Source organism: Vipera ursinii, assembly GCF_947247035.1.
Source record: "Vipera ursinii genome assembly, chromosome: 2".
In the NCBI taxonomy this organism is placed as follows: domain Eukaryota; kingdom Metazoa; phylum Chordata; class Lepidosauria; order Squamata; family Viperidae; genus Vipera; species Vipera ursinii.
In genome coordinates, this window is record NC_139513.1 from 224,334,787 (window position 1) to 224,349,927 (window position 15,141).

The following is a 15,141-nucleotide window of genomic DNA, read 5'->3' on the forward strand; positions in this document are numbered from 1 at the left end:
TGAGTTTTAATTGGGGTTTTATATTTTTCAGGGATTTAATTTAATCTTTTTAAATGTTTTTAATTTTTGTATTGTTGTTTTATATACCCTGTAAACCGCCCTGAGTCCTACGGAAAAGGGCGGTATATAAATTCAATAAAATTCAAATTCAAAATTCAAATGAAGTTCCTGTAAAAGCAATTTCCGGTGCTTGCCTGGTAATGTTTCAGGGTGCCGTTGATGAGGAGAGAGGACTGCTTTTCCACTCTCTCAGCAATTGCATGAGCCACTGTATAGTAAGACTGAGATCCTCTGGCGCTGTACTGCATGCTGTACTCATCATCCACATCTTGTTTGGCTGTCCTATAAAGCAAGGGATGGTTCATTTTTAATTTCACATTGATGACTAGTTTGCCATTTTATTGCTTAAACGTGCAGAAACCTGGTGCAGAAAGAGGAGTGTGTAAAATGCTTTTGCTCTCTCTGCTCTCCCACATTACTCACTCAATGATTTGTTTAGCGTCTTTTTCTGAAACATCTTCATTGTTGGGATCCAGATGTATCTTTTCATCTGTTTCTTGTCTACTTGATTCATCTTCATCTTCCTGCGGGAAAAAACAACAACAACACAACCCCTGAAGTCAATCCCCACATGAAACACTTATCTGCAAGAACTCTAAAAGCCAGCCCAGTTTTCCATTATGTTTTGCTTCCCTCTCCAATTTCCTCTGCCTCATAAAACAAGAAACTGCCCCACTGAGATTTATACAGGTAGCATTCGTTACTAAAATAAATAAATAAAAAAGTCGAGCCTGATTATAAGAAATTGGTTTTATAATTTTCCAATATGAATAAATAAGTTTGCCACCTATGATTTCTGAGGCTTTTAAAGTAACAGGTGGAGGTGAAAATTCTGTTTTGTGGGATTGTTTTGAGGATTTTTTTTTTATCCTGGCTTTATTAGTTTTATAAATAATGTAAGGTGGCAAACATATCTAATACCCTTTCCTCCTCCTATTGGGAAAACAATATCCCTGTAAAGTAGATTGTGCGGGGAGAGTGTGACTGGCTAAAGTCACCCAGCCAGTTTTTCCTATGCTAAAGGCAGGACTAGAATTCAGAACTAATCCAAGTCACTGTGCAGAGGTTTTAGGATTCCAAATTACTTCTGTGGTCAAGTTCAATCCAAAAAAAAATTCCTATGAAAAAGCACTTTCATATTACTCAACTTCTGAGGACCAGAGAAGAGAGAATACAGTATGGGGAACATCTTGCCACATAAGAATATCTGGCATGTATTCCACGTGTGGTATTTCTCACAGTTTTTCCACCATATATACCTCAGGTGACTTAAACATTTTTTACTTTTAACCACAATTGGGAAGAATTCAGAGTTTTGTGGATAGGATAGGTCCCATTCTATTGGTCTTCTCGTCTCCTTAGTCCCTAAAAAAATTATTCTGCTGGGTCAGAACCATAAGCCTCTGTAATGGAAAGGATGGATTAGCAAAAGTAAGACTGGGAGGAAGGGAGGGAGGAAGAGGAAGGGGAGGGAGGGAGATCCCAAAGCAAAAGCAAAAAAAAAAGGTACAGTAAATAAATCTTACAGATTTAATAAAAACTCAAAGCACTTTCCCTTCTGTTGCTCTATAACAATGCATATCTACTTCCCTAATGATTACTGGCAGTAGTTTTAACAGCAGTTTTAGCCTTGGTGGAGCAGTGGGCTAATTCCTCCTTAAGTAACACCAGCTGCCTGCAATTAGTGCAGGTTCGCGTCCCACCAGGCTCAAGGTTGACTCAGCCTTCCATCCTTCCGAGGTAGGTAAAATGAGGACCCAGATTGTTGGGGGCAATTAAGCTGACTTTGTAATAATGCCGCTTGGGGTGTGTGTGTGAAAGCCCTAATAAGCAGGCATATACATAGAATGAAGGCTACTGCTAAGCTTGTAAGCCGCCCTGAGTCTTCGGAGAAGGGCGGGATATAAATGGAAATAAAATAAAATAAATAAATAAATAAATAAATAAAATAAAAATTGCTGAATACATCCTTGGCTGCTAGCATCACAAAACAAAAACAAAACAACCCCCTCCCCCACAACACACACACACACGCTACCTTTCCTCTTCTACTGGTAAACCATTTCATAAGAAACTCATTAAAATATACGTAATAGTTTTCATACAAATTGTATGAAGGAAAAATATCCAAGGTGGCTTATTACAAATTATATCAAGAATTAGCAACCTACATCCATTTTGATGAACTGCAATATCTTTCAAACTAGACCCCATTACTTATTGTGATCAACAACCATCAGTAATCAAAAAGAAATCTGACATCCTTCAGTTGCTTAAAAGATTTATAACTAGCTATTTTTCCCAGCTAGGTTAATTAGGTTATGGTATTGTAATTTACGACTCAATTGAAATATTTTATTTAGACAAGAAGAGTCACACAAATTAGTATTATTATGGCTTATTATTTTTATAGTATAAAGAAACTGGGAGACTGGCATGATACGCGGTGGAATCTATTTTAATTAGGTTTTTTGTTTCTTTATTTATTGAAATTTCTATTCCTGTTCTAAATTATACAACCTCACGGCAAATTAAAACAGTAAAGTAAAATAATATATAACATACAATAATAAAATAAATAAATACATCTGATCGTTCATAAAACCAAAGAAATTAGTACCAAACAATATGATGCCTAAATACACTAACGATGGACACTACCAGCTTGGATAACTTTGAGTCTTTCTCGCTTTCCAGAAGAATTGTGTCTGTTTGCAATAGTGGGAAATTTCTGTGGCTTGGGTGTAGGATGAGGGTGAAGGTTGATTCGCTGAGCTTGTGGGTTGGTTCCTGAATGTTTTGTTACCAGGCTAGGTAATGTCTTCAGCGGAGTTTAGGGGGTGTCAGAGTTGGTGTTCTTCTGCTTCTAAGAGCTTTGTGTGATCACAAGACCTACTGACCACATGAAGCCCTCATAAGCAGGAGAACACCAACATTGATATCCCTAAATTACATTGAAAATTTCATCTAGCCCAGAGGTCCTCAACCTTTTGGGGACCAGGGACTGGTTCCGTGGAGAAAGGTTTTTCCACGGACCGGAGAGTGCATAGTTTTGTGTGCTGCCTGCATACCACGGATGGGGCTTTGCTTGTTTGTGCGGACCGGTTGCTGGCATGCTGGGGCCCGGTACCGGTCCATGGACCGGAGGTTGGGGACCCCTAATTTAGCCTGGTAACAAAACGTTCAGAAACCAACCTAGTAAGACTTTTGATAGGCCAATATTGGAAGAAAGAGGAACTGCCGACCATAGAAGAGTGGACTTTAAAGGTTTCCGACCTGGCAGAGATGGCGAAGATTTCGGCCTATTTGAAAGATCATTCGCAAGAACGCTATATTATGGAATGGAGAAAATGGATTGAGTTTATCCAGAACAAGTATAGGGTTAAGAAGTTTTATGTAGCATTTGAATAAGTCTTCTTTCATTTTTTTTTCTTTTCTTATTTTAGTTTTTTTTATATATATTCAATATTACTAAGGCTTGTTTTATCCTATATAAGCTAGAGAGTGATGGATTTTAGAGTTTATAGTTGTTAGTATATGATTGTTTATGATTGCTTTTTATATATATACCTTGTATTTAGCTCTGGGAAGTCGGGGGGGGGAGGGGGGGAGGGGGGGAGGGGGGGAGGGGGGGAGGAGGGAGGGGGAAGGGGGGATTTTTTAAAGGAAAATTGTATCTTAAAACTTTTCAATAAAAAAAAAAAAGAAACCAACCTACAAGCTCAGAGAACGAACCTCCACCCTCAGTTGTGTTTGTGCTGTTTAGCCTTGGTAGGCAGACTGGAGTTCATAACTAAGAAACATTACCCTTGGGCCCTCCAGCCTCAACCTTACTGATACTGGGGATAGATAACCAGGATAAACTACTGCAATGTGTTCTACCTGAGGCTACCTTTGAGGATTATTCCACAACTACCAATGATACAAAACACAGCTGCCACAACACACCACATAAGATGGCTCTACCTGGAGAAGGTAGTCTTGAAGATACTGTCAGAATGCATTTATATTTCATTTCTAACACTCTTTCTGTGCAAACCCAAATCTCACTCCCCCTTGGATTCTGCCATTCCCAAGGAGGAAAGGGAATAAACATGGGAGTTTATTGCCTCCATTTTCTCTCCTTAGATGTAACTTTTTGTTTAGCCTGCCTGTTGCCCATCACAATAAGATCGATCAGGGGCATTCTCTCTCTCTGACCTTATGAGCAACTAAGAAAGGGGGTGGGGGAATTCTGGTTTGTTTCTCCAGATGGAATGTGAAGGGGAGGGAGTGATTGTGCTACGAATGGACTGATGGTTCTCCCTTTCCCACGAGAGGCTTGCCACCTGAAACTTGATTGATCCAGAACTGACCAAATGAACTGAGGGGTGGGGTTTTGCTTGGGGACACTTTAAAAATATCGATCTGTGAGGAGATTTTTCAGATCCTGTCTATTATACCTTCTATCATCTATGTCTTATAAAAGTTCCTGCTTGGACAATCTTGTCTTACTTTCTTAAGATGTGGATTGGAGTGGGTTCTGACAGATACCTTGGATCCAAGCCAAAAAGGAGCTGTAAAGGTCAGAACTCTGAATGGTACCCTGAAGCCCTCTGGCAACCAAGAGAGTGGCCAATATCAATGAAGCTCGTTGAAGATGCTCTCAGCCCTCAGCATGTAGGCAGCTACCAACTGTAGCTTTGCAAAGGTAACCCCAAGCACAATAGACTGTGATAGTCTAATCAGGTATTTATCTTGCAGTATTACAGAGTTGTACCTATAATTACAATATTTGTAAATAGTATACAACATAACATATTTATTTTTTGTATACTTATTCTTACTCTCTGGTATAAAAAAAAATTCTTCCAGATAAAAGAGCTGCATCAAGAGACAGTGTTCACTTACATCTTCTTCATATTCTGATCCACTTTCATCTTCACTGTCTGATCTGGGGGCAACTTCATAACTGGTGAGGAAGAAGCAGGTGCAACAGCTGAGTAAGGGAATTCCTCCAAAATAGCAACCCTTTTAAAATATTTCTAACAAAAAAAGTATTTCAGAGAAGTACGAAAATAATATTAAAGATGTCAAAGAAATCAATTATGGGAGAAATCATTCATGGACTTCCAGAGGAGACAAATTGGCTCAAAGTGCTAAAATTATTGCTCCACAACAACTAGTCACAATGGGCAGTGTTTACTTACATCCATCATGTTCTGCTCAAAAATGTGCTCGGGGTTGCCTTTCTCAGAAAAATGCACCCCTCCATAAGTAAATATTTAAGAAGGTTGTGTATTTAGAAATAACTACATTTTAATAAACATATAGTAGTAAAGCTGCATATTAAAGCTTGTTGCAGATAATAAAAGCTGCAAATTTTTGAGCAAACACTGATCAAACACAATACATAAAAAACCTACAACACTAATATGGATAGGGTTTAGAACAGTGGTGGGATTTAGCCAATTTGCACCACTTTGGCAGAACCGGTAGCTAATTTTTTTGTTGCCCAGGGCCAGAATGGACTTCCAGAAGCAGCATCCACACAGAGAACTGGTTATTCACATATTTGAATGCCACCACTAGTTTAGAACCATTTACATATATGTAAACTAAAATAAAAATCTGCAAATATTCATCCTACATGACTGTAATGCAAAAGTATCGAGTTATGGGTTAGGAGGTAAACTGATTACTTACCCTGGGTTCATTTCTAACCAAGCATCCAATTGACTTGCTTTAGGAGCTTCCGGTCCAAGGAGAACTTTGCCTGTTTCTGTATGAGTTACCTTGACTGGGAGGTCACTCATCTGACTGCTCTCATCTATGGGCTAAATATTAAGGAGAAGCATATATTTAAATTTGTGTAGAGAATACGTCCACATTTGCAGTGCTTGCAGTCACACGATCATGATTTAGTTTCTGGCAAAACACACAGGCCCACAGTGAACACTGAGTTCACTTAACAACCACTGCAAAAAAGATTGTAAAAAGAGGTCCAGTTGCATGGTGACCTGCTTTACGACCATCATGAGTTTTGACCGTAATAATGTTTATGGTGTGGCAAAATTAAAGCTTTTACATTGTCTAGTTGCTGCTATGACCATGAAGGAAAAGAAAACCCGAAGCTGCAGATGGAATTAGTCAGAATGTGGAATGTAGAAAGCACGAAGATGGAAAAGCTCAACACAGTGAAAAATGAAATGAACAAACTACACACTGACATCTTGGACATCTGCAAATTGATAAGGATAGGAATTGGACACTTTAAGTCAAAAGATCATACTGTTTACTAGTCAGGAGTCAGGACATTAAAAAACAATAAAAAGCAATGTTGTTTCATAGCCAGGAAGGATACAGCAAAGATAGTGCTTGGTTAGGCTATAGTCAATAATCAACTAGCATCAGTAAGTTTTCACAGTCAATCCTTTAATATGACAGTTATTCAGGTTTGTCACAACCACTGATGCAGACAAAGAAAAAAAAGTGTGGGTGTTTTATGGTCAGGTTCAATCTGAAATTGACAGAATATGCAAGCAAGCTCTGGAAACAGTCTGCAGTTTGGAGATTGTAATGCCAAAGTTGAAATAGTAAGAAAGAAAACATAGTTGGACTGTTCAGCCTAGGAAACAGAAATGAAGAAGAAAACTGAATTATCAGTTTTTGCCAGTTGAATGATGCCTTTATTATTAACAAATTCTTCATACAACAAAACAAAGAGTTATCTACATGGATATCGCCAGAAGGAGCGCAGATAAATCAAGGTACAGGGAAATAAAAGAACTCAGTTAGAACAGCAAATACATTGTCAAAGATCATGTGGAACAGATCACATGAACTGCTTATGTGCAAGTTCCAAATCAAAGTAAAGCCAAAGAACAAAGCCAGCCAGTTTCCAAGACATGAGCTTGGCCTCAGATGCATCATTTTCAAGAACACTGGGAACGGCAATGAAGGCCTGAACCACATTTATAGGAAGCCAAGGAATGAAACCTAAGAATGAATGTGAAAAGAAGCAGCCAAATACCAAGAAACAGAAGAAATCAAACTGGATATCAGGACAGATGGTGGACGCTGCCAGGAAGAGAAGAGAAGCCAAGACAGACAAATATCTCAGGAAGAAACTTAACAAAGAATTTCACAGAACTGTTAAGAGAGACAAGGAGCTGTATTGCAATTTTGGTAGAGAAAACTAATGTGGAGATAGACCAAAAACAAGGGAAGTTTTTTTAAAAGATATCTTTTAAAAACCTTAAATTGGACACCAATGGATAGACAGTGACTAAGCCAAAAAGGAACAAACAGATGGAAGCAGTACATCGAAACTGAGTGTAACCAGATGACAACATCTAAGATACTTTGGAAGACATTCCGAATTTTATAAGAACTTCTACTGGCAGAAGATGAAATTAGCACTGCAGCAATTACCCAGCTGGAAAGCTACAGGAACTGATGGAATATCTACAGAATTACTGCAAGCAACAGAAGAATCAGTAATGGTTGTAACCAAACTATGCCAGCAAATCTGGACAACAGCACATAGGCCAACAAATTAGATGAGGTACCAATAGCAAAGAAAAAGGAGATTTATGCCATTGCATAAAATTCTCTATTTCACATGTTAGCAAAATACTATTTAGGATATCTGACACAATCTTGCTGAGAAAAGGGAATGCCAGATGGTCAATCTGTTTTTAGAAAAGACAAGAGGAACAAGAATCACTATTGCTGACGCACCCTGGATAAATGAGAAAGCCAAAGAATACGCAAAAGGAATCGACATGTAGTGCCCCAACTACAGAAAGGCCTTGAATGCATTGATCCGGTCGAATTGTGGAATGTCTTCAATAAACTGGGATTCCTAGAATATATTATTGTCTTCATATGAAACATACACAAAGGATAGTGACACCTAAACCAGACAGAAGACTCAGCTCCTTTCTTTCTTTATTCAGTCTGTATGCTGAATATATAATGAGGGAAATGGTACTGGAAGAAGAAGATGAGCAAGGTTTTAAGATTGACTATGGATAACATCAATAACCTGCCCTATTATCTTGATGACACTACTTTGATAACCAAAATGTAAATGATCTACAAAATCCAGGAACACAGGAAAAAAGTATGAGACTTACCTGTTTGTCTCCCTTAAAAGAAGGGAGACTAAACTAATGTTAATTGTAGAATAATCAGCCTTTTAGGATCAACTATCAAAATTAACAATAAAAAATACACCACATGCTAGGATTTGGTAAGGCTTTCCCTGTGAACATTCTATATGGATATGGAAGTTGGATTTTGAAAGCAAGACACTTTTGAATTTTGCTGTTGGAAAAGACTCTTGAGAATATCAGGAAAACAAACAAACGGATTGTAGAACAAATCAGTCCAAAATTCTACTTGGAGAATGTTGTTTTGGAAATGTTTTCAAAATGTGACAGGCTCAAACTCTCATATTTAGGAAACATTATGCAAAGAATAAGCTTCCTTAAGAATGCTAGAATGTTAATAATGTTAATTATACTAGGAAAGGAAAAAGAAGTTGATCAGCAGCATGGTGGATGGACTGAATTACATCAGCAATATGAATGCAACATTGAGAGATATAAAAGGCTGGGTTGAAAACAGATCATGTTAAAGTTTATCTATGCAGTTGCTAAGAATCTTAATTTGATGGCACTTCAATTCAATGCTATGAATTTACCTGCTGATCTTTAAGTTAGTCTTACTAATTTCAATGAGGCTTTCTTTTTAAGAAAACATGCAAAGGCATGTGTTGTGCAATAAGCCTGACTGCAGCGGGATTACTTTCAGATATAAATGTACACCAGATTATTTCAATGGCTTATAAAAACATTTCAATCATTTTAAATTATCTTGGAGCAAAGTTTCAAATAATAATGTGTGTCATATTTCTAATGTAAGACATCAGCATAGAAACATTATGGTTATTATAGTGCATTCTAGCATGCTCATTAGTGAAATAGCTCATTAAGTAGAAGCATACTCATTAAAAACATCAATTAGATGTGTTGGACAAAGTGTCTTGCATTAAACCAATTTACTAGCCATCTTATTACATATGACAAAAGAAAGCAAACGGTAAATCTACTAATGTAAATGTGCCTGATTAGATAGACTGTAATAATCCAATTTAGCGATGAAGGGAAAAGCTAAAACTATATTTTTTCATGTTGCAAAAGGACAATATTTTGTAGCTGATTCCAAAATATAATTTTAAATGCCAACTGTATGCACATTAATATGAAATATACTATTTCCTAGTCTATACAACTGTAACCTCCAAATTATATACTGTATTAAGAAATCATGATCATTAGGGTTTTCTTTAAAGTTTTCCTTATTTACGCTGCATCTACATAAATGGTAACCTCACACTTCAATCTATCATTTACAATCAATAGGAGGAAACATCTATGCAATTAAGCTAGTGTTAATTTATATCCATCTTTTTCTACATTCCAAACTTGTATTTACAATCTCCTTTAATATAATGAGTGGGGAAAATAATGATATCAAAACACATACAATTTTAAAATAAATACAGCATAAATATACAAGCCTAGACACAGTAAATAGAATTAAATGCACAAGATGCTAATGAGAAATTAAAGGCAAGTTATTTCTCTCAGTTCTTACTTCCCCTTGCAAATCCAATACAGAGCATTTTAGATGAGAAAGTGATTACAGGGCCAAGGGAGAACTATATGGATTAAAATTCCTTGTTGAAGAACTTTTAAAATTTAGGATCTTATTTTGTGTAATTGATTTTACTAGTATTGACAAAAGATGTTACAAACAGGCTTCGTTATCTGTAACATAATTTATAAACAGGATTACGGCCTTCTAAAAATATGTATAATTCATGCTGAGGAAAATAGTCCTTTGTGTTAACTATGTTGCTCCACTGCTCCCAAATTTATTTTATATACTGAAATACAAAACGTAACATTTGGTTTAGCATTATAGTAACAGAGGCTAATACATTTGAAATGCTTCCTCAGAAGAAAACAGAATTCTTACTTCTCCATCAGGACCAAGTCCAGATCCTATTCCTTCTGTGTTGTCTTCTGCCTTCTGAAATAAAAACAGATGGGATAGTTAACAGAAGTTCTGTTTAAAAAATATTTAAATTGTGATTTTCTTAGGTGATGTTGGGGAGCAAATGCCCCAGTCAGGAAGATGGTTCCAGAGGGGGATTATACTGGACTTTTCCTACATAAATAGAAGAGGGCAAGGTCTAACTCCATTTCCCACCCCCACCCCCCCAAAAATGCTGTCACGCTTTATCTAGTCTTTCCCAGGTGAAAGATGCAAGTCAGGGTAGATTCCTGTTGGTCACAGAAAAATCAAGTAGCTAGTTTGAACTCTATGCAGGTGAATCTGGTTGTTCACACCTGATACTTTATTGAATTTTGTGCAATTAGACAGTTCCTTTCACTGATTTCATATTGAAGTATAAACAAAATGATACATTTTCCAACTGTATACTGTCTCCAGACTTGTCCCCTTAATTAAAGCAGCAAATGAAATGCTATAATTATATCCGGCCTTGAAAACTGTAACTTGTTCATATTTCAATTACGTCCCTAAAATTAATCCATTTATCATTCAATTCAACATTTATATCTCACTCCTAATTCAATAGACCCTGGATGGTCTATCAAAACAATATACAGGTAGTCCTCGAATTTTCGTCACAATTGAGCCTAGAATTTATGTTGCCAAGTAAGAAATTTGATGTGAGTTTTGTCCCATTTTGCCAATTTGCTTCGCACATTTGTTAAGTAAATCACTGCAGTTTTTAAATTAGTTACGCGGTTGTTAAGTGAATCTGGATTCCCCATTGACTTTGCTTGTCAGAAGGTGGCAAAAGGTGGTTACATGACCCCGGGACACTGCAACTGTCACAAATATGAACCAGTTATCAAGCATCCCAATGTAAATCACGTGACCGTGGAGATGCTGCAACAGTTGTGAGTGTGGAAAATGGTCAAAAGTCATTTTTCAGTGCCACTGTAACTTTGAACGGTAACTAAACGTTTCATGCAAAGATGGGCATGATAAAGGACCAAAATGGCAGGTACCTAACAGAGGCAGAAAAGATTAAGAAGAGGTGGCAAAACTACACAGAAGAACTATACAAGAACAAGCTTAATGTCCCAGATAACCATGATTGGGTGGTCACTGACCCCGAGCCAGACATTCTAGAATGTGAAGTGAAATGGGCCTTAGGAAATCTGAGCAACAACAAAGCTAGTGGAGGTGACAGTATTCCAGTTGAGCTATTCAAAATCTTAAAAGACAATGCAGTAAAAGTGCTACACTCAATTTGCCAGCAAATTTGGAAAACTCAACAGTGGCCACAGGATTGGAAAAGGTCAGTTTACATTCCAATTCCAAAGAAAGGAAATGCCAAAGAATGTTCAAACTATCACACCATTGCACTCATTTCACATGCTAGTAAAGTTAAAATCCTACAAGCTAGACTCCAGCAGTATGTGGATCGAGAACTACCAGAAGTACAGGCAGGATTTTGAAGAGGCAGAGGAACTAGAGATCAAATTGCCAACATACGCTGGATCATGGAGAAAGCTAGGGAGTTCCAGAAAAACATCTACTTCTGCTTCATTGACTATGCTAAACCCTTTGATTGTGTGGATCACAACAAATTGTGGCAACTTCTTAAAGAGATGGGAATACCAGACCATATTATATGTCTCTTGAGAAACCTATATGTGGGCCAAGAAGCAACAGTGAGAACTGGACACGGAACCACTGATTGGTTCAAAATTGGGAAAGGAGTCTGGCAAGGCTGTATACTGTCGCCCTGCCTATTTAACTTATATGCAGAGCACATCATGAGAAAGCCAGGACTAGATGAATCAAAAGTTGGAATTAAGATTGCCGGAAGAAATATCAACAACCTAAGATATGCAGATGATACCACTCTAATGGCAGAAAGTGAAGAAGAACTAAAGAGCCTCTTGTTGCGGGTGAAGAAGGAGAGTGCAAAACTTGGGCTGAAACTTAACATTAAGAAAACCAAGATCATGGCATCCGGCCCTCTCAATTCCTGGCAAATAGATGGGGAAGAAATGGAGGTAGTGACAGATTTTATTTCCCTGGGCTCCAAGATCACTACAGATGGGGACTGTAGCCAAGAAATTAAAAGACGCTTGCTCCTCGGGAGGAAAGCCATAGCAAATCTAGACAGCACACTAAAAAGCAGAGACATCACCCTGTCAACAAAAGTGTATAGTCAAGGCTATGGTCTTCCCAGTTGCAATGTATGACAGTGAAAGCTGGACCATAAGAAAGGCTGAGCGCCAAAGAATTGAGGCCTTTGAACTATGGTGCTGGAGAAGACTCCTGCGAGTCCCTTGGACTGCAAGGCGATCAAACCGGTCAGTCCTAGAGGAGATCAACCCTGACTGCTCTTTAGAAGGCCAGATCCTGAAGTTGAAACTCAAATACTTTGGCCACCTAATGAGAAGGAAGGACTCACTGGAGAAGAGTCTAATGCTGGAAAAGATTGAGGGCAATAGAAGAATGGGACTACTGAGAATGAGGTGGCTGGATGGAGTCACTGAAGCAGTAGGCGTGAGCTTAAATAGACTCCAGAAGATGGTAGAGGACAGGAAGGCCTGGAGGAATGTTGTCCATAGGGTCGCGATGGGTCGGACATGACTTTGCAGCTAACAACAGAGACCTGAAAGAGGGCAGGGGTGTATCTCTAGCCTAACTGCTAAAACCCTGTTCTGGCTTTTATTTATCTGGTTTTCTTCCTTTTCCTGGTAGCAGTACAAAATACAGAAAACTATTTACACCAATCCTGGCAGAAAGCCACCGGCAAGCAAATCCTGGTGGCAGGCAGGTGCAGAAAGCAGATAGCATTGCCTAAAAGCTTATTTTAACAGTAAGCAACCTCAGCAACGAAGGAGCTTTCTATATATTAAAAGGGACTGTAATGTCACACCTCTCTTCTTAATTAGCTCTGTTAAAGAGCTGCTCAGAACTGAGAGTTTAAATAGGACTTCACATGCAGAGAGTACTGAAGTTAAGCACAAAGCAGCCACGTATTATATATACTGCATATGAATAATGCCCAACCATATAAAATTGCGTTAGAAGGCCATTAAGCCTTTGATGCAGAAATAGCAAAGAAAAAGTGAAAGCAAACTAGATGAGGAAATATTTGTAACCAAAAGGCTAGATAACACATGTACAATTCTTTTAAAGATTTATCAGACCAGAACATTGTAATTTTACAAAAAGAAAAAGAAAAGTTTTCCCCACAATTGTTTTTATTGGGCATTGTTGTAGATTGTGATGTTAAAGAAACTAACTTGATGTTGAACATGATAACGGCAGCACGGTTACTGGTGGGACAATATTGGAAGAAGGATAGTTTGCCCACTGTAGAAGAATGGGTGTTTAAAGTTTCGAATCTTGCAGAAATGTCTAAGATTTCTGCTTATCTGAAGGATCATTCACAGGAAAGATATATTTCAGTTTGGAGGAGATGGATAAATTATATTCAAAACAAATATGGGACTAAAAAGTACCATTTAGCTTATGAGTAGATTTTAGTGGGATATTGTTATTGGCACGTTGTTTGTAGTTATGTTAAAAGAGAGTTAAAGCGCATTATGAATTTGGTTAATTGTATATTATGCATAATTTTTATTTAGAATATGATTATTGTAACTATAATCCTGTATTTAGCTCTGTGAAGTGGGGGGGGAAGTGGGTGGGTTTGGGGTGGGAGGGATTTGGGGATATACTGTAAAATTTTGTTTTTGTAAAACTCTTTAATAAAAGAAAAAGAAAAAGAAAAAGAAACAAACACCCTGCTTCGAATTGCTTATAATTCTTAGACGCTACCTTACTTTCATTAGAACCTGAATTATTAAGTTTCTACCAGTCTTAGACTGTGAATCTGTCAATTATCCACACGTAATAAGGATTATGTTTTAGGCATCATGGTATACATGCATATCAATGACTTAGAACACTTCATATTATCAAGTTCCTTATCAAAGATATTCCTAAATAAATACATTTCTAATTAGCAGGAGTGATTTGTCCTGATAAAAAAAACATTTCATTAGACAGTAGTGTTAAGGTTTAATGATCCTGAGTTCAATCAATCAATCAACTGTATGTCGCCCTAAACAATGTTACAAAACAACTTGAAGTACACCCTACAGCTCCTTTTATTAAAGAAAAATCAATGTTTATGATATGAAAGGATAAGGGGTAATTTTAAAAACAGGAGTGATTTTTTGCATATTAATCCATTTTAAATATTGAAAACTTGAAAACTTTCAATACTGAAAATATTTCTTCAGGAGAACTATTTAAAAATATATAATTTATAAAATGAGCCATGGTCAGATTTCATTGAAACATGAGCGTGTGCAGTATACCAAAATGTAGGTAATTTCATTTCCATTTTTCCCCCCTGCCATTAAGAGTTGCCCAGCTTAGTAAGGTCCCTTCTCCAAGTTTCAGGGATAGAACAAGCAGCATTCAGAAGTGGGAGACTCCAAAAATCTATCTACCAGGAAGATAAAAGCAAAAGCCTTTAATTTGGATTCAACAACAAAAACGTTTATGCTTGTATCATCTCAGGTTTTGACTATTTTACCAATATTTTCAGAAGTCTGTTTGGAACGTAGGGATCTCGGAGTCCTAGTGGACAATCACTTAAATATGAGCCAGCAGTGTGCTGCAGCTGCCAGAAAAGCCAACACAGTGCTGGGCTGCATTAACAGAGGGATAGAATCAAGTATTAATACCACTTTACAATGCCTTGGTAAGGCCACACTTGGAACACTGCATCCAGTTTTGATCACCACGATGTAAAAAAGATGTTGAGACTCTAGAAAGATTGCAGACAAGAGCAACAAAGATGATTAGGGGACTGGAGGCTAAAATATATAAGGAACTGTTGCTGGAAATGGGTATGTCTAGTTTAATGAAGAGAGGGGTGAGGGGGGACGTGATAGCAGCGTTCCAATATCTCAGAGGCTGCCACAAAGAAGAGGGAGTCAAGCTATTCTCCAAAGA

At 37.6% G+C, this 15,141-nt stretch overlaps 1 protein-coding gene across 4 annotated transcripts in view; it reads right to left on the bottom strand.

Moving 5' to 3' along the window:
• SMARCA2 (SWI/SNF related BAF chromatin remodeling complex subunit ATPase 2) overlaps positions 1–15,141 on the bottom strand; it is a 131,688-nt gene that overhangs the window by 61,130 nt on the left and 55,417 nt on the right. For 3 of the 4 annotated variants that reach the window (XM_083352521.1, XM_083352523.1, XM_083352524.1), the window contains 5 exons: positions 10,090–10,143; positions 5,746–5,876; positions 4,951–5,011; positions 484–584; positions 195–342 (listed from right to left, as the gene is read on the bottom strand). In XM_083352521.1, the coding sequence (XP_083208647.1) occupies positions 195–342; positions 484–584; positions 4,951–5,011; positions 5,746–5,876; positions 10,090–10,143 (495 nt within the window). Of the gene's footprint in view, positions 1–194; positions 343–483; positions 585–4,946; positions 5,012–5,745; positions 5,877–10,089; positions 10,144–15,141 lie in introns of all 4 variants that reach the window. The other variant, XM_083352522.1, reaches the window with a different exon arrangement.